General features: G+C 36.8%; 1 protein-coding gene across 1 annotated transcript in view; it reads left to right on the top strand.

The window, feature by feature from the left end:
• The window catches only part of MALRD1 (MAM and LDL receptor class A domain containing 1), a 580,486-nt gene that overhangs the window by 94,240 nt on the left and 463,439 nt on the right, over positions 1-22,807 (top strand). Inside the window, exon 15 of the mRNA XM_024765840.1 lies at positions 6,330-6,450. Coding sequence (XP_024621608.1) covers positions 6,330-6,450 — 121 coding nt within the window. The remainder of the gene's footprint in view (positions 1-6,329; positions 6,451-22,807) is intronic.

Below are 22,807 nucleotides of genomic sequence, written 5' to 3'. Positions count from 1 at the left end.
AATGGGGTTGGGGAAGTAAGAACATTGTTGGGGTGTTAGGAGGCTCTGAAAAATAACACACCTCATCTGGTACTCATTTCCAAACTGAGGTAAATATAGAAATCCAACAGAGAGAGCACAAGATATTTTGGAGAAGATGTATTTAAAATAATACCTCACCTCAGAACAAACAGCTCCACCCAGAGAACAGCAGACTGCTAGAGAATACAGGACTCATCCTTTGGGGAAAACCTTTTTACTGTGAGTGATTATGATGTGTGAGTGTTGTTTTATGGGTTGGAATACATGTCCCCCTCTGGTGGAGGATGTTGATTATGGAGGAGACTACGGACGCCTGGGGGCAGGAGGTGTGTGGGAACCCTCTGTACCTTCCTCTCAGTTGTGCAACGAACCTAAAACTGCTCTAAAAGTCTTAATAAAAACACAAAAGACAAAACCCAGAATGTCCTTTGTTAGAACTGGCTATTTGAGAAATATTATGAGTTGGAACTTGTGCCGTTCTCTCTTGGCCTCATTAACCTACCATCGTTATTGAAGAGTTTTGGCACTGGGTATTTTTTTTTTTCCTGTTTAATATTTCTTCTTTTGGGGTTTTGGTCTTGCTTTGTTTTGAGGTGCAAATTGAGACTGCTCTTTATTATCTGGGGGCATATTAACTAGATTTAAATTGACCAGTGGGTTGATGGAATTTTGTGATTTGGTATCCACAGATTGGTGATGTTTTCTGTCTTCACCCCCTCCGTGCTGGATCAGCACCACGTGTTGGCTTTTCTCTCTCCTACCTTGGGGCTCCCAGTCGGCACCAATCAGCCTCTTCTTCTTCTTCTTTTTTTTAATGTATTTTTGTGGCCGCACCATGCGGCACGTGGGATCTTAGTTCCCCGACCAGGGATCGAACCTGTGCCCCCTGCATTGGAAGGGTGGAGTCTTAACCACTGGACTGCCAGGGAATTCCCAGCCTCTGCTTAATTGTGCTGGCTTTTTGAGGGGAGTGAATTGTCCTGGGTTCTTGCTAAGCCTCGGCCATGTTTAATTCAGCCCGAGAAGGTAAGGATTTTAGCACACACCTCTGTTCCTTCTTATGTAATCTTGTTACTTGGCCGAAGTACAGGCTTGTTTTAGAAACTACAGTTCAGTGAAAAGAAAAATAAGAACTGTTCTCTCAGATGTCACTCTTCAGAAGGCCATTACAAGTCCACAGTCTCTAATCAGCAATTTGGAAAATTAAAATTTGGAAAGCAATAAGCTTTTGGAAAACAAATTTAGAGGCAAAGTTTCTCCTGACCTGAACCAGCGTTAGGCAGTTCATTTAGTGATGGGTTTGATGATAAAGTGCTGCCCCCAGTCTCCCTGAGGGTATCAAGTAATATACAGGATACATTTTAGATGAACATCCTCAACTCTGAACTATTCAGATCTCACAACCCAGCCGGACTCAAAGACTTTGGCGAAGGAATTTGGAGCCTGTGTTAACATTCTGGTATGAATAAGTCCAGATTTTATACACATACACACGCATACAAGATACATAAGTACCCACAGTCACACACAGATACATATACACGGTTTTATTTAATACATTAATATTACTTAGATATATTATTAAATCTTTCAAACAAATAGAAAATAGAGAGAGAGGCAAATACCCATGTACTCACACCTCAGAATGAACTAATATGAACATTTTGTTTGCTTATAATGTTGATAGGTTTGCTTCTAAAGATGCAGCTTTTGTCCTCTTTGTACCCTTTTCTATTCTATTTCTTGTCCTTTACAGGAAAAAAAAATTCTAATATGTTGTTTTTAACCTGATTTTTCTAAGTCTATTTTCAAAACTATGGAAATATGCATGAGGAGTCTAGCTAGGTGCAGTTCTACTTCATTCTTTTTTCAATAGCAAATGGAAAAGATATTATACCTACAAATAGTCAATCTAGCTTTTAAATATTCAAATATTTAAAGTTTATCTTCTTGGAAACAAGCTCCTTTGGCACTTTAAATTTAGTGGACTGAATTATTTAAGGGTGACCTTAGTCATCGCCTGGTCATCTGTTCAGTGTGACTAAACTCTGAACATGTATTTATATGACATCATCCTATATAAACATTGGAAAGGAGAAAGGCATAGGACTGTATGACCTCTTAGTTGGTTCTCTTGTAGCCATGAAATTCAGATTCAGTGTGGTCCTTTTATGTGTCTTGTACACATCACAATAGAATGCAAATTGCTCTGAGTTCCTTAGGAAATCAGCACCCCTGGTTAGGTAGGGCTTTCATTTTTCCTAGTGGAAAAGGATTAGGCTTACTGTTTATTTTGTAAGAACAGCAGATTAACAACATTTCAATATTCTTTCCGTTTCCTGTGCAGTTTTTATTGGAAGAATGTAAGTCAAGTAGTTAATAGAATTTTTTCAATCTGTTTTAACTGGGCCTACTCATTTTATATGTTCAGTGTTTTACACAAATATTTGATTTACAATTTCTTTCCTAACTGTTCTTCTTAATTTCATATCTAGAGGTAGTACTTTTTCTGAATACTGTCCATTGATTTCCAGTTGATCTACTGTCTTTGAGTTTGCTACTAAAACATAATTGTGTCATATTTCAGATTCCATTTTAAAATGACCCTTTTGTGAAATTTTCCTCAATGATTGATACCATGTTCGCTCTTGATCAGAGTCAATGGGATAAATCAATAACAATTTCCTGATATTATTTGAAGATTCAGTGAAGGGTGAGATTTATAATGCAAAGTAAAAGCTGGTCTAGTCTCTGTAATGTTGCTCTGTCCTCAGCCTTCTTAACCTAGGGCTTCAGTCAATCTTGTTTTGCCAGGTAGCTCTGTTCTGCAGTATCTGCTAAAGACCAGTTATCTCTTTATTTCATGATAGTGCTATAGTACAGCACAGTCACCCATGGCTCAGGTCACACATTTTTCATACTAGATATGTGATCTTCAACCAATAACTTCAACTATCTAAGCTTCTGTTTCCTTTGCTTTAAAATGTGGAAGAAAATAACATCATCTTCACAGTGTTAAAATAAGTGGACGTGCCTGGCATGCAGTAAGCTCTAAATAAAAGCTTGCTGTTGATGTTATTTTTAACACTACCATCATTCATCAAAAATTCCTATAGTCGAATTTTTCTTTACTGCATCTTACTATATTCCTATTGTCTCCATTTCCTCTTAGATACATATTTATTCACTCTCATTATTCTTTTTTAAAGCAAGATATCAAAGAACCAAAATTTAAATATGCTAGTTGAGTATTTCTCTGGAAAAGTTTCTTTCTGTTTTGCAGATCTAAAAAGTAATCACTTGATTATAGACAATATTTACACGTTGCTGTGCTTCCTGAAAGAAAAACAAGAAGTGATTCTGTTCACTCAGGGAGTAATATAATATAATTGGATAAGACAAAAATCAGCAAGATCCTAAAAAATAGTTTTAGGAGGAAAGATATTTACATATAATTTGAAATTTTAACTCTCAAATTACCTTGAGAAACTTTATAAAATGAGGTTTTCACTCTGCCTTTGTCAATGATTGAAACAGTTCTTGTGAGCAACCTCTGGCTCACATACCAATTATTACAGGACACTGTAGTTCCCAAAGGGAACTGCCTTTGGTGACAAATCAAACGATCAGCTTGGTTAAAGCAAGTAATACAAAATAGGAACAGTGAAGATGATTTTGGAATAATCAGGTGATATTATTTACAGATATGAGATACATTTTTTTTAAAGGAAGTAACATTATTCTCTGTTTAAAGTTGGAAAATTTTAATTAATGGTCAAATTATAATCGTTCATTACATGGTCCTGAATTTAATTATGTAGAAGGAAGCAAGCAGACATGTACATGACCTAATATCATCTTTATTTTACTCTGGGAGTTGTTATTTTTTTTGCGGTACGTGGGCCTCTCACTGTTGTGGCCTCTCCCGTTGCGGAGCACAGGCTCCGGACGCACAGGGCTCAGCGGCCATGGCTCACGGGCCCAGCTGTTCCGCGGCCTGCGGGACCCTCCCGGACCGGGGCACGAACCCGCGTCCCCTGCATCGGCAGGCGGACTCCCAACCACTGCACCATCAGGGAAGCCCTATTTATCTTTTTAATAGATGTCATCAAATTGCTGTCCATTTGGGCTGTACCAATTCATGCAGTCAGTCCTCTTCTCTTAACGAATATTTAGGCAATAATTCATTTAGGCAAAAAATCCTATACTCCTACCATAGGGGAGGAAATAGTTTTTCTTGACCCTATTAGGGTACCTGACTGGGTCTCAAAATTAAACTGATAAAGCAGATTAACAGGAGAAAAGCATATAAAATTATTTAATGTTAGTTTTACTTGACGTGGGGGCCTTCATAAGGAAATGAAGACCTGAAGAAATAGTTAAACCTGAGGGTTTTTGTGAGAGGTTTGATGAAGAGTGAATAGGTGTAGAAAGGTATGATAGGGCAAAGAGTATGAGCCGAGTGTAATAAACTGGGAAACTTAGCTAGGCCTGTTTGTTCAGCTTCTCTGTGTCCTTTTGTCTTCAGAGATAAGGATATCTCTGGCATAGGGAGGGTTCATCTCACATGAGGATTTGATCTGCTTTAGCGGAAAGGTCAAAAAGTCCATCCTGCACATACCATTTCTCAAGTTCCTTTGGCTAGAAATATTCCATATGCTGCATAGGTGCCCTCTTTTGGGACAGCATGTCCTAAACCCCATCATCCTACAATGCCCAAAGTTTTCTAAATATACTCTACATGTTCACATTTCCTTTTTTTACTTGTTATGTTACCAGTTTCTCATGGTAACAGAATCTTAGGCAACAGTTAAAACTGAAGTTTAATATTACCTCTTTGCTAAATCTTTTTTTTTCAAACTCTATTTCATATTCTTGACAGAAATAATGAAGTGCTTTTCTTTGATTTTTAGTATCTTGTATTTCTCTCTTATATAGTACTTATGGTATAGCTTAGTTGTTAATGTATCATATCAAGTAAATTGTAAGATCTTTGAGACCAGAGATCCTCCCTGATTACGTGGAGATGCACTTACTAGCCGTGTCCTGGTCTAGTGGTCCTGCTATGCATCCTTAAGGCTCTGGACATAAATTCATCCTTCCTTCCTTCCTTCCTTCCTTCCTTCCTTCCTTCCTCCCTTCCTTCCTTCCTCCCTCCCTCCCTCCCTCCCTCCCTCCCTCCCTCCCTTCCTTTTTCCCTCCCTCCCTTCTTCCTTCCTTCCTTTCTTTTTTCTTTCTCTTTCTTTCTTTCTTTCTCTCTCTCTCTCTTTCTTTCTTTCTTTCTTTCATGGTAGAGCAACAACATAATAATGTGAGTGATTAACAAGAAAGAAAACAAATTATACCAGTCATTATTTAGAATGTTAGAATAAATTAAACTTAAATAGATGCCTCCAAGTGCTTTAGCATATGAATGTTATTAACCACTGTATGTGGTTATTTACCTCACTAAGTAGGTTTCCATATATGTATAATATATATATAAGGATTTAAATATTCTGATATAGAAATGAATTGTTGCCTTCAGCCAACCTGTTATAAATGAATTCATATTTCAATTAAACTGAGTTGTAAACCACACAGCTGATTACCCCAAAGAGCTCATTTTAAATGCTTATGACTTAATGGCTCCAATGGGAAGGCAGCCTTCAGTCATGATGAATGTTGCAACTTCTAATTGAAACACGGTTACCTAAGATATTAGGGTTACCTAAGATATTAGGCTTACCTAAGTTGCTGTCAAAGGAGTTATGACTTTATAAATTCCTCATTTGAATGTTCTGGTCAAACAATTTTCTAAAATTAGTTTGGAAGTTTGGGACAGATGCAGATGAGCTTCTCTACACCAAAAAGTATGATTGTAATAAATTTAGTTTTGTTAAAAAATGGTTAAAGAAGACAATTTAGGTGGTACAAACAAGGTTTATTCAGCACTTCATGAAGCAGACAGTCTCTATTTGGAGACCTGTAAAATGGGTGGAAGGCAGGAAGCTTTATAGGGTAAAGAATAAAGAATGAGAAAGAGTAAAACAGAAAATATCGAGTTGACTGGGGCCATATAGTCAACCTTGTTTAGGGTGAGAAGGAACAAGGAAACATAGAGCCCAGAGTTGGCTTGAAGTTGGGGGACTGACTGCTGAATATACTCTGTTTCTGGTCAAGGGGAGCATTAAAGGGGCATGAAAGTTATCTAAGTTTTGGTTTGCTGTCATGGCATCCAGGGAAGGAATGGCTCCATTTTGGGCCTAGAAAGTTATTTCAAGACTTTTATAATATATTTTTAATAATTTATCTTTCTGTAATTATAGTTAATTTTAGAAGCTACTGTTTTATCATCACATGCTACCGTTGCTCTAGATGACATCAGTGTATCCCAGGAATGTGAAATTTCATATAAGACACTTCCAAGTACTAGTGTTCAAAGCAAAGGTAAGTTTTTTTTCTTGTGGTTGCTGCAGTTTTGAACATTAAAATAATTAGTTTTTGGGCTTCCCTGGTGGCGCAGTGGTTGAGAGTCCTCCTGCCGATGCAGGGGACATGGGTTCATGCCCCGGTCCGGGAAGATCCCACATGCTATGGAGCGGCTAGGCCCGTGAGCCATGGCCGCTGAGCCTGCACATCTGGAGCCTGTGCTCCGCAATGGGAGAGGCCACAACAGTGAGAGGCCCGTGTACCGCAAAAACAAAAAGCAAACAAAATTAATAATTAGTTTTCCTTGATATCAAAATATAAAATATATTAGAATCCTTCAATAATATAGTTTAGTAATGCCTAATACCAAGATGTGGATTAAATCACATGTCCCTGAAAACTAAAACATATTTTTTTACCTTTTTAAAATATATTTTTACCTTTTTAAAAAAATATGTTATATCACAGTCTAGGCCTTAGGCTCCCTTCTAATAACATTCTACATTTGTGGCTAAAATTGTCACATACAGATTTTTTTTTAATTATAAAAGTCATGAATTTAAAATATTTTGCATGTTTTAAAACACTGCTATAAAAATTCAATTGTGTTTTAATTTTGTTTGACACTTCAAGTGAATATGCAATTAAATTCATGTTTCACAATCACTCAGGCGTTCAAAAAGATTATCATGGTTGAAAAACTGACTTAAGGCCAATGAAAAATTTCAAACTTGACCCTAAAATTCTGTGTTTAAATTCAAAACATAATATTTTCAAGAAACAGATGGAGTTCGGCTAATTCTTTGACTAAATATTTTGTAGAGAATTTCAGTTAAGAGACAGGTATATTGTCATAAAAATGGATTCCAAATAGTAGAATAGACATTTTTGAAAATCTAACCGTAGTTTAGGTTCTGAGAGTGTGTTGAAATGGTATACATTGTGCCTGCAGTTACTTTGTTATTTTAACACTAACTGATGTTTCTTTCTGACCACCCCTACAGTCAGGTCTCAGTTAACAAATAGAAATACATATTAAAAATGTTGCCTGAAAACTGAAACACTTCATTTTTCTTACTCTCCATACATGAAAAATAACTGCATGTGGACATCAGGCATGTCATACATTCTGAAGTTATGTTTCCTTAAACAACATATTTAGTGAGAGGGAAAACTGCATTCTTAACAGGAGCTAAATGCACTCACTAATCAAGGATGATATAGGAGAATCAGTTCTGGATTGAGATCCGGGTTAAAGAATTTTTTAAAGTCCTTTATTAAAGACATCTTTCATTGGTAAGGCTGTATATTCTATGTCCTAACTCTGTATTGTGTTAACATGCATTTACATTACTCAGAATATTTGTCCTGAATTTATAATAAACCTTTCTAAGCTCTGTGTGTGTGAGTTGTTTTGATGGACATTAAAGAATGTAAAGCAGCAGATTTAATGATTAATGAGTTTTGGAGGGTTAACCAGAATGACTTCTGTTAATTAATTAAACATTTTTATTCTTCTAATCATATACTGCATCACCAGAATTGGTATAGTAGGAAGGCATTAGAGTTGACATTGAGGAGAATGTATTTGGAAGCAGAAGTGTGGTTAAATGTTTTAAATTATCACTAAAATTAACCTTAGCAGAAGGCTCTGAGAATACTCGATCTCACATACAGAGAATTCTTTTCATAAATTAACTCAAAACTCATTTATGTGTGCTTCAATCTGAACACCAGCTCAGTTGGTTAGAGCATAATTCTCATTAGGCCAAACTTGCATGAATTATTCCTGAAAGACCAATGATTTTACACAAAGGAAAAGAAACGTTCTCACCGTTTTTGTAAATTTATCCAGTAGGCAATTATAGGATCTCCTTCACTGAATTTAGTATTAGTACCAGCCAGGAGTTTAGGGAGGGGAGTGGAAGGGGACTTATCATGTCCCACTGATAGGGACTTATGTTATATTAATGGCCAGAGGTTTGAGATCCTCCTGTGCTTGCCATTTTTAGCATATTTAAAAACTAGTGTTCGTGAAACAATTATGCATCCCATTTATGTTGGAGGAAAAAAAGATGTTTTATTCTCTCGATCTCTTTAATTTTGAAGCTGGATTTGGGCCACATGACGATGCAGGCTGTATTTCATCCAGCAAGCTCTCTGATTTTACATCTGACTGCCCAGATGGAGCAGATGAAGCCAGTTGTGGTGAGTGGAAGTCCTGACTGACTGGACTAAGATCTGTGTGTGCATAGTTACTCTCTGAACGTAAAGTGCCTGCTACTTAAGTGAGTGTTGTTTAATTAAGAATGTTTTTCATTTGTTATTAAAATTTAAAAATATTTTTATTGAGGTATAATTGATGTATAACATTATATTGGTTTCAGACGTACAACATAATGATCTGATATTTGTATATAATGCCAAATAACCATGAAAATAAGTCTACTTAGCACCCATCACCATACGTAGTTACAAATTGTTTTCTTATGATAAGAACTTTTAAAATTTACTCTCTTAGCTTTCAAATATGCAATACAATATTATTAATTATAGTTGCCATGCTATAAATTATATCCTCATGACTTAACTTGCTTATTTTATAACTAGAATACACCTTTGTACCTTTTGACCCCCTTCACCCATTTTGCCCCCTATGCCCTAATTCCCTGCCTCTGGCAATCACCAATCTGTCCTCTGAACTAGGACCTTGGTTTTATTTATATTTATTTATTTATTTTGTTAGTTTGTTTGTTTTTTAGATTCCACCTGTAAGTGAAATCATGGTATTTGTCTTCTTCCGTCAGACTTATTTCACTTAGCATAATACCCTCAAGGTCCATCTGTGCTGTCACAAATTGCAAGATTCTCTTCTGTTTTATGGCTGAATATTATTCCATTGTGTATATGTACCACTTTTTCTTGGTTATTGTAAATAATGCTGCAGTGAACATGGGGGTGCATATATCCTTTCGAGTTAGTGTTTTTGTTTTCTTCAGATAAATTCCCATCTTTTGTGTTCCAAGGACTCAATTCTGGTGTAGGGAGGGGTGTTCCCCACACCAGATAGTGCTCAGGACATCAGTTGGGTGTCCTACAATTTAACTCAGTTCTGACACTATCTACCTAGAGATGCCATCAAGTTCTACAGGTAAAGGTTCAGTCCTACAAGGCTGCCTCCCCTCTTCTTCCACTTACTTTGGATGATGGTCTAAAGCCCAGGTTGTCACTGTTCTTCTGATTGACTGGCTATAAGTCAGAGGTTCCCAAGACTCCTTCCTTGGGTTTGATTAATTTGCTAGGGCAGCTCACAGAACTCAGAGAAACATTTTACTTACTAGATCACCCATTTATTGTAAAAGAATATAGCTCAGAAACAGTTAGCTGGAAGCTTCCTTGTCCTCTCCAGGTGCCACTCTCCCAGCACCACGTTCACCAACCCAGAAACTCTCCAGGCTCTGTCCTTTGGGTTTTCATGGAGGCTTCATTTCACAGGTATGATTGATTAAATCATTGGCCATTGATTCAACCTCCAGCCCATCTCCTCTTCCCAGAAGTCAGGGGTAGGACTGAAAGTTCCAACCCTCTAATCATATAGTTGGCTCCAGGCAACCAGCCTCCATCTTTAGATACTGTCCAAAGTCACCCATTAGCATAACAAAAGACAACTTTGTCGCGCGTAACACCTCAGAAATTTCAAGGGTTTTAGGAAGTCTGGGCCAGAAATGGATGAAACTGTTTGATGTAATCCCACTTATTTTTGCTTTGGTTGACTCAGCTTTTGCTGTCAAATCCAAAAATCATTGCCAAGACTGATGTCAAGGAGCTTCTTACCTATGTTTTTTTGTAGAATTTTTATGGTTTCAGGTCTTATGTTCAAGTCGTTAATCCCTTTCAAGTTAATTTAATTTTTGTGTATGGTGTAAGATAGTGGTCCACTTTCATTTTATTTGCATGTGGCTGTGCAGTGTTCCCAACACCATTTATTGAAGAGACTATCCTTTCCCCATTGTATATTCTTGCCTCCTTTATTGAAAATTAATTGATCATATATGGGTGGGTTTACTTCTGGGCTCTCCACTCTGTTCCATTCATCTATGTTTGTTTTTATGCCAATGACATACTGTTTTAATTACTATAGCTTTGTAATATAGTTTGAAATCAGGGTGCAAGATGCCTCCATGTTTGTTCTTCTTTCTCAAGATTGCTTTGGATATTTGGGGTCTTTTGTGGTTCCATAAAAATTTTAGGATAGTTCTATTTTTTGTGAAAAATACCCCTGGAATTTTGACAGGGATTGCATTAAATCTGTAGATTGCCTGGGGTAGTATGGGCATTATAACAATATTAATTCTTACAATCCATGAGCATGGAATATTGTTCCATTTATTTGTGTCTTCTTCCATTTCTTTCATCAATGTCTTATAGTTTTTAGTGCCCAGGTTTTTCACCTCCTTGGTTAAATTGATTTCTAGATGTTTTGTGGTTTTCTTGATGCAATTATAAGTGGTATTCATTTCTTAATTTATCTCTCATACTTCATTATTGATGTATAGAAAGGCAATAGATTTTTGTATATTGCTTTTGTATCCTGCAACTTTAATCATTCATTGATTTGTTCTAGCAGTTTTATTGGGAATCTTTAGGGTTTTCTATATATAAAATCATGTCATCTGCAAATAGTGATAGTTTTACTTCTTTGTTTCTGATTTTGATGCTCTTTTATTTTATTTTAATTTTATTTTTCTTGCCTAAATGTTGTGGCTAGGACTTCCAATACTATGTTAAATAAAAATGATGAGAGTGGGCATCCTCATCCTGTGCTTAATCTTAGAGGAAAAACTTTCAGCTTTTCATCATTGATTGTGATGTTGGTTGTGGGCTTGTCATATGTGGCCTTTATTATGTTGAGATACATTCCCTTAATACCCACTTTGTTGAGCGTTTTTGTCATAAATGGATGTTGAATTTTGTCAAGTGCTTTTTCTGCATCTATTGATATGACATGATTTTTATCCTTCATTTTGTTAATATGCTGTATCACATTCACTGATGTTGAATTATCCTTGCATCCCTGAAATGAACCACTCTTGATGATAGTGTATGATTCTTTTAAGGTGCTCTTGAATTTGATTTGCTAATATTTTATTGAGGTGTTTGATGAACATCTCTGTTCATCAGGAATATTAGCCTGTAATTTTTCATCTTGTGGCATCCTCTTCTGGTTTTGGTATCAGAGTAAGGTTGGCCTTGAAAATGTGTTTGGAAGTGTTCTTCCATTTTTTGAAGAGTTTAAGGATTGGTATTATTTCTTCTTCAAATGTTTGGTAGAAAAAATTTTTTTGGTAGAATTCATCAGTGAGGTCTTCTGGTCCTGGGCTTTTGTTTGTTGGGAGGTTTTTGATTATTGATTCACTCGCCTTACTCATAGTTGTCTATTTATATTTTCTATTTCTTCATAATTCAGTCTTGTCAGGTTGTGTGTTTCTAGGAATTTATCTATTCTAGGTTTTCCAATTTATTGGTGTATAATTGTTCTAGTAATCTCTTATGAGTCTTTGTATTTCTGTGTTATCAGTTGTAATGTTCCCTCTTTTATTTCTGATTTTATTTATTTGAGTCCTCCCTTTTTCTTTGTTAGTCTAGCTAACAATTTTGTTTATCTTTTCAAAGAAATAGCTCTTAGTTTCATCGATCTTTTCTATTGCCTTTTAATCTCTATATCATTTATTTCAACTCTGATCTTTGTTATTTCCTTCCTTTCACTAGCTTTGGGCTATGTTCTTTTTCTAGTTCCTTGAATTGTAAAGTTAGGTCATTTGAGGTTTTTCTTGTTTCTTGAGATAGGCATTTATCCCTATGAATTTCCCTCTTAGAACTTTTGTCTCATCCCAGAAGTTTGGTATGTTGTAGTTCCATATGTATTTGTCTTAAGGAATTTTTGGGTTTCTCTTTTGATGTATTCTTTGACCATTGGTTGTTTAGTAGCATATTTTTAACTTCCACATAGTTGTGGTTTTTTCCAGTTTTTTCTTGTAATTGATTTCTAGTTTCATACCATTGTGGTTAGAAAAGATGCTTGATATGATTTTACCCTTCTTACATTTATTAAGACTTGTCTTGTGGCCTAACATATAATCTGTCCTGGAGAATGTTCCATGTGCACTTGAGAAGAGTGTGTGTTCTGTTGCTTTTGGATGGAATGTTTCATATATATCTATATATCTGTTAAGTCCATCTGGTCCAACATGTCCAAATATTTCCTTTTTGATTTTCTGTCTGGATTATCTATCCATTGATAAAAATGGGGGTACTAAAATCCTCTACAATTATTGTATTGCTGTCTATTTCTCCTTTTAGGTCTGTTAATATATTTTTATATATGTAGGAGAAACTATATTGGATGCATAAATATTTACAAACATTATAGCCACTTGTTGGTTTGACCCTTTTATCATTATGTCATGCCCTTCTTTTGTCTCTTATTACAGTCTTTGTTTTAAGGTCTATTATGTCTGATATCACTTATCTCCAAAGCTTAACTCTTTCGGTTTGTATATCTGAAGTGAGTCTCTTGTGGGTAGCATTGTAGATGGGTCTTCTTTTTTATCCATTCAGCTACTCTGTGCCTTTTGATTGGAGAATTTATTCTATTTACATGTAAAGTAATTATTGATAGGTAGGTGCTTGTTGCCATTAAGTTAATCGTTTTCTGGCCATTTTGTAGCTCCTCCATTCCTTTTATTTTCTCTTGCTCTTTTCCTTTTTGATTTGATGATTTTCTATAGTGGTATGCTTAGTTCCTTTTTCTTTATCTTTTGTGTATCTACTATAGGTTTCTGCTTTGTGGTTGCCATGAGGTTTACATGTAACAACTTACATTTATTAAGTCTATTTTAAGATGATAACAACTTAAATTTGAATGCATTCTAAAGCTCTATATTTTCACTCTTCTCAACCCCCATGTTTCTTGTTTTTGATGTCACATTTTACATCTTTTTATCTTATGTGTCTCTTAACTAATTATTGTTGTTACAGTTTTTTTTACTACTTCTTTCTTGCAACTTTTATGCTATCTTTAATAGTGATTAAACCACCATCTTTACAAGAGTAGACTATACCAATTTTACTGTGTGTTTATCTTTACCAGTGAGATTTATACTTTCATTTGTTTTCCTGTTACTAATTAGCATCCTTTCTTTTCAGCTTAAAGAAGTCCCTTTAACATTTCTTGTAATGACAGTTTAGTGGTGATGAACTTCTTTAGCTCTTGCTAGAAAACTGTTTATCTCCTTTTCAATTCTGAAGGGTAACTTTGCCAAGTAGAGTATTAATTGGAAGTTTCTTTCAGCCCGTTGAATATATTGTGTCACTCCCTTCTGGCTTGCAAAATTTCTGCTGAAATATATGCTTATTTCCTTGTGGGGGTTCCCTTGTATTTAACAAGTTATTTTTCTCTTGCTGCTTTAAAATTCTCTCCATGTCTTTAACTTTTGACATTTAAATTTATAATAGTCTTGGTGTGGGTCTCTTTGGGTTCATCTTCTTTGGAACTCTTTGGGATTCCTGAATCTGGACATTTCCTTCCCAAATTAGGGTAGTTTTCAGCTTATTCTTCAGGTGAGTTTCCTGCCCCCTTTTCTCTCTCTTCTCCTTCTGGGACCTCTATAATGCACATGTCGGCCTGCTTGATGTTGTCCCATAAGTCCTTTAAACTAACTTCACTTTTTAAAAATTCTTTTTTCTGCTTTGATTGGGAGAGTTCCACTGCATTGTCTTTGATTTCACTGATCCTTTCTATTGCTCTTGAACCCTGCGTGTGTATTTTCAGTTTAATTATTGCATTCTTCAGCTATGTGACTTCTGTTTGGTACTTTCATATATTTTCTGCCTCTTTGTGGAAGTTCTCACTGTGTTTATCCATTTTCCTCCTGAGTTTGGTGAACATCTTTACGACCATTACATGGAACTCTTTAAGAGATGAGTTGCTTAACTCCATTTCATTAAGGACTTTTTCTGAGGTTTTATCTTGTTCTTTCTCTCGGAACATATTCATCCATTTCTTCACTTTTCTTGTCTCTCTATGTTGGCTTCTATGCATTGGATAAAACAGCTACCTCTCCCAGTCTTGAAGAAGTAGCCTCGTGTAGAACTAACCTAGCTCTTGGGTTATCTCTAAAACATTTGTGATTGTCCAAGTAGCCTATTTTACTTTTAGTGGCTCCCAGTAGTTGAGGGTGTGCTAAGTCCTGTCAATGTCCCAAAGCAGAAGCTCTCAGTCAGCACCTAGATTCAGGCTGATTGGAAGCTGGACTCTCAGGCAGCCAGACCTCCAGGCAGCAACTTGTAAAGTATGCAAATATATACATTCCTGTGAGATTGCAAGCCTAAGTCCTCCTGGACCCCATAGCCAGACCATCTAGAGGTGTCCTCTCTGAGGCAGTTGAAAAAGTCAGGATGCCAGATGAGTTTCTTGTAGGGAGACACCATGTGACCTGGAGCAAGGCAGAAGGAGATTGCAAAGATGGCGTCCACTGACCTCCATCCCTGGAATGCACGTTGGTAGGCCCCTAGAAGTGTGCCAAACCAGAAGCCTGCCCCTCAGACCAAAGGTCTGGGGCAAGCAAATCCGCCTCTTTCACAGAAATATTGGGGCTATATTTTGGTTTGCTGTCTGCACAGGGCCCTGGGGGTGGTAGCCTGCCAAGCTCTGTCTCTCCATTGCTTAAAGTCTAACAGGACCTGGGAATAAAAACCCTACTGACCACCAGAGCTCAGCAATCAGGGGCTGTCCTCTGGGTGGCAGCCACAGAAACCAGGACACCAGACACTGTGCAGTTCCTCTCTGGGAGATACTGGCATTCTGGAATCAGACAGAGGGAGGACATGAGGATATTGCCCACCCTCTGAGGTCTCTGGAGGGGATTAGAGTGGACCCTTACATGTTTGTGTGATCAGAAGCCTGCCCTTCAGGCCACAGCTATGAAGATAAGCTAATATGTTTTTTTCATAGAAAGACTGGGTATCTCTGTTGTCTCCTGGGGGTGGTAGATAATTAAGAACTTTTTCTCTGTTGGTTACAGTCTTGTGGATCCCCCTAGCATAAGCCCTGCTGATGACATAAGCCAGTGACAGGTGACTTAGAGGTGTTCCCTGGGCATCAGGCACAAGAACTGGGAAGGGTGCAAGCCATTTCCAAGAGGTACAGCAAGTTGGGTGGAGACAGAGAGCTATGCAAAGATGGCATCTGCCAGCCTCCATTCCTGAGGAGTTCCCCAGCAGGCCCTGGATGTGTGTTAAAGTAAATGTGTGCCCTTTAGGCTGACACTTTTTAGATAAGCATATAAGCCTCTTTCACATAAAGGTAGGCACCTCTCCATCAGCTGCTTCTGCACTGGTCCGTGGGGTGAGTCTGAGACTGTGAGCCCTTTAGGAGCCATTTCTCAGTTCACTATAATCTGTGTGTCTCCTGGATGTGAGCCCCATTGTTTTTCAAAGTTGGATGTTTGGGGGGCTTTTTCTCAGGTGCAGGTCTTAAAAGTTGGGGTACCTGATGTCAGGGTTCCAGTCTTTCACTCCCTGGGGAGAAGCTCTGGGTTTTGAGTTTCCTCCTGATTGTGAATCGCTGTGCTTGGTGTCAGGTTTAGGGCAAGACTGTGTCTCAGCCTCTCCTACCCGCTTGGTAGTGGATTTTTTCTCATTTGCACAATGTGTAAGAGTCTCTCACCTAGGCTTTAGTTTTGTTCTCTTTGTTTTTTCAAGAGAAAATTGCTCCATATGTAGCTGTAGATTCATTGTGTCTGTGGAAGGACGTAAGTTCAGGATCTTCCTATGTCACCATCTTGTATTAGAACCCAAGTAGGAATTTCTTAAAATATTTTCTGTTTTTCTTACTATATCAGAAGAGTTATCTATTGGAATATCTGCCTGGAATTTACGGTTGTAAGCCTGTCCCTGATATACATTAAGATAGTTACCAAATGTACATGGTTTAAGAACTTTATATAAACTCTTTTAATCATCAAAACAAATCGAAGAATTCAACCCTAATATTATCCTGATTTTACAGACTTTCATATCAGTTAGTGTTCATTCAGGAGACAGAAACCGCCCTAGTAATTTGAACAGAGAAAATGTAATATGAAGAATTATTACCTTTTGAGACGTGGTTAACTGCAAAAAGACCTAAAAGAACAGTAGAGAAGAAAAGAATTAACAAATGTAGGGAGCAGCTACTGCCTCTAGGGTTGCGACAGAGAATTAAGGAAAGGATACATCTGGAGGAGGGGTGGCCTCTACATCCCAACACTGAGGATTAAACTTGACTGGAGAGGGTGTGACTGGAACCCTCTGGAAGGTGGAGAAATTTGCTGGGATGATGTGGGCCAGACTTGGTTAACAATTTAGTGTCCAAGGAAGAAATTATCCACCAGGATGCCTGCAAAACTCACTGACGGGTGACTGTAACTGGGTTGCTTTATATTGCTGGCAGTCATGGTCCAAGAACAACAACAAAACATACACTGGAACCAAAAAGAGAAGCTCCTTCCTCTGCTATGCTTTGTGGCATCCTGTGCTCTTTCTAACGAAGCCAAACATTGTGTGAGCTATTCAAAAGAGAAATGTTTGCACCGTCCAGGTCCAGATCTCAAAGCAGGGCAGAGAGGGTAGATTTGGAGCTGAGACACAGTACATTTAGAGCTGGCACACATGCCTAATGTTGTGTAGTTCATAATTGGTGGAACCCCATCTTACATCTGGTTTATCTGCCCCCAGAACACATTCTTAACCACACATTATGCAACCTTGCTGTCCTTTCAAGGTCATCATTAAATTGAAAATGATACTTGCCCGAAATGAAAAGTTGCTTCCTTGATCAGTTTGAGCAATAGGGAATTTGAAGCCAGTGAAAGATTTCACCTTTGGAGGAGAAATCATGCTCTTAGGCCCCTAGAATGTCAAATGGTAATTTAGTAATTCTGTCTAGAAGTTTGAAAGGATTAATGTCCTTTAAAAAGAAAAAAACAAAAACCTTAATCTTTTCCCTTTAGTAATTATTTTGTTTATCACATTACATTTCATAAATCACAAATGTACTAAATGGCCTTCATTTCCTATAGTGTGTTTCAGGGACTTAAAATATTGTTTTATAGACACAAAAAGAAGATGGAGATCACTGCTTGGCAACGGACCCATGATCGTGGTGAACTGAGTTAAAAAAAAAATAACAAATGAACTCCAGATCTCTAGAATCTTATGCTGGGAATTTGTTTATTTATAGAAATGCTAATTCTTCATCCCATTTTTGTGAATTCATGCATTAAACATTCCAGTGAGTTGAGATGAGGTTAAGGCACAGTAAAGAATTTAGAGGAGTAAAAGCAGGAGTCTTTTGTCTTCTTTACCGCAAAAAAGGAGAGAAGTAAGCACAGTGATTTTAGGCTGAGAATCTAGCATCGAACTAACCCGCTTGTCAATTTCCCCATAGAAAACTTAATTGCTTGGAAGAAACACGGGTTTTCTGTAAGGAGAAAAAGACAATACCGGTCTCAGGATTTCTACTTATAAACATAAATCCTCCTTAAAAGGAACCTTGGTACTCTACAGTTTCAAATATTAGTATTTTAATGCAATTTATTCTCATTTTCTCATTTTCACAACTATCTCTAACCCAATTTGAGTTCTCTTTCGTTACAATAAGACTGATTATGGCTTACCTCAAAAGAGTTGTTAAACTTACTATGATTTAGGTTTTCTGTGCCTCTGAAATATCTTCAGACTAAGATACCAAATGTAAGTTTTAACCAATTTTGGTAAAAGAAATAGTTTATCATATAGATGAGAAAGACAAAAAATTTTAAAACAACTCTGTGTGTTGTAAAGGTATTTTAATATTCCCAAACATCATTTTCTGAGCATTGTAATTTATTTTGGTCTAAAAATTGGTTAGTCTGAAATGCATATGCTTTTTTCCTAAAAATAGATCTACACAATTTCTCATTTTCTACTTTTCTCTCTGCTCACAGGAAAAACCACATACATCAATACTTAGTATTTGAATTCAGTAAAGTCTAAGCAAAGGCAGGTTGAGCAGTATAGGAAGAAGGAGTGATTTATCATTTTTCTCATTTGCTTTTTCAAACTTAAATACTGTTTGTATATTTTCCCAAAACGACTGTGTCTGCTCAATATACAAATGTATGTATTAAACACTGGCATTTCCACAGCTGACAGTAAGATAGAGGCTAAGTGATTTCATGTGCTGATGCTTTGGAGGCCATCTCCATGTATTGTTTACTAATTCATTACCTTCCAATAGTAATTGTTATATTCTTCATTGAGTCTTACAAATTTCTTTCATCACATAAGTGCATCGGGAGAAAGCTTGAATTTTTTATAGCTATGTTTCTTCTGCTCTGTAGTTGTTGAGAATGTGTGTATGTTTGTGTCTGTGTGTGCGTGTGAGAGAGAGAAATCTAATTAGGGCTATGTTTTTCCTGCCTATTTTCTAAAAAAAAAAAAAGTTTTTGAGAAGGTATTTTTTGGTGAGATTGAACATATTTAAACTTAATTATAGAATTAAAGTCTTCCTGAAATGCACCTCTCTGTATAACCATAAATTGCTTTTTATTTTAATAAAAGGAAAATAAGCTGCTATTTTCTATTTTCTATCTTATGCTGTTTTCTATAGGCCTAACTTCCAGGGAAAAAAAGAGTCTCAAAATAAACCTAAATTTGCTAATTATTTAGCATTTTGCTTTTTCATTAAATGCACATCAGTATGCCCATTCTTGTAGAAAGAAGGCTATCTTGCTATTTTTTCTTAGTGAACTGGATTCTCTTTCTCTTCTTCATATTGTCCTCAACAATTTAGATACTGTTTGCCAGTCCAAAAACATAACAAACTCCCTAGACAGGGGTAATTGTAAGACTGGAATGGGAAGTTTGTTCTGGTGAAGGCTCATCATTTCTGTGACATAAAACTGAGAAGTGGAGAAAAAGTCCATTCATTCCCATTTGTGGAGCCATTGATCACTGAGGGGAAAAAAAAATAGAAATGATTTTTGTAGACAAGTAAAATCTGGTAAATAATCCATGATATTTGGTCAGTCTTTGCTGTAGATAATTATGTTGTTTGAGAAATCAGGACGGTAGAGGGAAAATAATAAAATAGTCAATAAAGTGGATAATAAATTCTCTCAGTTGAAAACTCTATTGAGAATAAAAATCTATGTATTTAATAAGAAAGTCTTTTTCTATGATCATTTAAGATTAAATTTCAATAAGTTACCTTATTAACAGTATCTGTGGAAAGGTTTTGTGGGTGTTATTACTTTGAGCTCATTTGGATTTTATTTGTCAGCAAGATCATTGTTCTTCTTCATTTTGAAAATTATAAACTAGAAGTATAAGTGGCATTTCTGTTTCTGTTTTCAGGTTAGTGATGTTTGTGATGACAAGTAAGAGACTTAATGATCCTCTCCTGTTCAACACCAGGTTTTCTTAGCAATCCTGTCTCCTTGCCTTGTAGAACTTTACCACTGTGGATAGTGAGATTTACGTTTCCTTCCAGGGTTTATATAAACCCCTATCTTTGGGGTTAGATTTAAAAACAGACTGAAAGATTGTATGATAATGATATTCAATATAAATACTGTCACACACTTATAAAGCACTTATTTTGTACCTGGCATCGTTGGAAATGCATTTATATGTCTTAGCTAATTTATAGATAAGAAAAGCAAGGCACACAGAATGAATGTCACGGCTCTTCCTGCGGTCACGGTCACACAGTTAGTTCAATAGAGATAGAGGTAGGAGTGGAAAATGGACCTCAAGTTGATTTTCATTTTGCCTACTGAGTCTTCCAGGGCAATTCAATTTGTAAAGTTCTCAAAGAATGTAAACCTCTTCAGCCCCATGGGCATTTACAAGAAAGGCTTTAAAATAGGCTAGTATTTCCATTGACTTTGTATTTTAAGAGTGTTTGAGCATTTCTCACACTTTGTTAGTTTTTTATGGTAGACGCAGAAAGGAGGTTTTACTTTAGGGAAAAACAATCTAGTGAGAGAATCTAAACATGTGTGCATAAAAGAAGCCATGATAATCTATTGCTAGTCAAATCTAGTTAATAATAATGATAATAAACAACTACCTAACACCTGCTGAAAGAAATGCGTGCAGAGGATGAAAAGATGTTAGTATATTTGCTCTGCTGTGAGGAGTTTAAATTTAGATGAAAATAGGCATAAAAATGTAACTACTAGAAAAAGCTGGTTTTGCTCCATAGACAGTAAGGATGGACTAGGATAGGCATGGATGAGATTCTGGGAAGAGGAGCTTGAGGGGAAGGTTTAATGAAAAGTTTGGGAATACACATTTTTCTTTTTTTTGCTTGTTTTTGAATTTTATTATTTTTTTATACAGCAGTTTCTCATTAGTTATCTATATTATACATATTAGTGTATATATGTCAATCCCAGCTTCAGCTGGACATTCCATAAGGCACAGGGGAAGTTGGCTAGAAGCACAGTTTGCAACGGCAGAATCAAATTGTTGCTAAAAGTAAAGTGAGGAAAGTTAGCTAGAAAAGTTTTTACCTGGAGCATTAGTGTTGTATCACTGGGGTAGAGGAGTGGGTGCTTTGGGAGAGTGTCTGGAGAGAGAAGATAATAATAGGAAGCAGGTGTTGTATAACACTTGCTGTCCTCGGGGTTAGTTCATTCATTCAATAAATATCAAGCACTATACTGACTCTACAGCTGTTTACAGAGTGAGCAAGACATAATGTAGTTCCTGCCTTCCTAGAGATTACAATCTAGTGGGGAGAACTACATTACACTAATATAGCTGTAATTCCAATTCTAATGAGAAGTATGTAAAAGTTATAGAGTGGCCTATGAAAGTTATAGATTGACTCTTTGGCCCTAGTGTGAAGATATCAGGTTTGTTTTTTAGTACATTAACCTTTTTTTAAAATAAAGATAATCTTTAGAGCAATTTTAGGTTAACAGCAAAATTGAGGGGAAGGTACAGAGATTCTCTATATAACCCCTGCCCTGACACGTGCATAGCTCCTACTAGTAACAGCATCACCCACCAGAGTGGGATATTTCTTACAATTGCTGAACCTACATTGATGCATCATAATCACCCAAAGTCCATAGCGTACCTCATGGTTCACTCTTGGTGTTGTGTATTCTGTGAGTTTGGACAAATGTATAAACACACATATCCATCATTGAGGTATCATACAGAGTATTTTCACTGCCCTAAAAATCCTTTGTGCTCTGCCTCTTCATCCCTTACCTGCTCCCAGCTGCTGGCATCCACTCATCTTTTCATTGTCCCCATAGTATTTATTGACTTTTCTATAATGTCACGTAGTTGGAATCATACACTGTATAGACATTTCAGATTGGCTTCTTTCACTTAGTAATATGCATTTAAGGTTTCTCCATATCTTTTTTTTAATTAATTAATTTTTATTGGAGTATAGTTGCTTTACAACGTTGTGTTAGTTTCTCCATGTCTTTTCGTGGCTTTTAGGTGCATTACTTTTTAGTGCGGAATAATATTCCATTGTCCAGTACTCCATATGAGAAAAGCTGCTGTAAACATCTATATGCAGGTTTTTGTGTGGACGTAAGTTTTCAGTTCCTTTTGGGTAAATACCAAGGGACATGATTGCTGGATTATATGTAAGATTATGTTTAGTTTTGTAAGAAACTGCCACACTGTCTTCCAGAGTGGCTGCACCATTTCGCATTCCCAGCAGCAATGAACGAGAGTTCCTGTTGCTCCACATCCTCGCCAGCATTTGGTTGTCAGTGTTCCCGGTTTTGATCATTCTAATAGGTTGCAGTGGAATATCATTGTTTTAATTTGCATTTCCTTGATGATGTACAAATGTGAAGCATATTTTCATATGCTTATTCGCCATCTGTATATCTTCTTTGGTGAGGTGTCTTCAAGTCTTTGGACTGTTTTTTTTTTTTTTTTGGGCGATACGCAGGCCTCTCACTGTTGTGGCCTCTCCCGTTGTGGAGCACAGGCTCAGTGGCCATGGCTCACGGGCCCAGCCGCTCCGCAGCATGTGGGATCTTCCCGGACCGGGGCACGAACCCGTGTCCCCTGCATCGGCAGGCGGACTCTCAACCACTGCACCACCAGGGAAGCCCTGGACTGTTTTTTAATCAGGTAGTTTATTTTCTTATTGTTGAGTATTAAGATTTTATTGTTTATTTGGGGTAAGAGTCATTTACCAGATGTGTCTTTTATAAATATTTTCTCCAAGTCTGTGTTTTGTCTTCTCATTCTTTTCTTTTTTTTTTTTTTTTTTCGGGACACAGGCCCCTCCCTTTTTTGGCCCCTT

Source organism: Neophocaena asiaeorientalis, unplaced genomic scaffold (genome assembly GCF_003031525.2).
Source record: "Neophocaena asiaeorientalis asiaeorientalis breed wild unplaced genomic scaffold, Neophocaena_asiaeorientalis_V1.1 scaffold217, whole genome shotgun sequence".
In the NCBI taxonomy this organism is placed as follows: domain Eukaryota; kingdom Metazoa; phylum Chordata; class Mammalia; order Artiodactyla; family Phocoenidae; genus Neophocaena; species Neophocaena asiaeorientalis.
The sequence above is the reverse complement of the archived record's forward strand: the minus strand, read 5'-3'. Positions and strand labels throughout refer to the sequence as shown.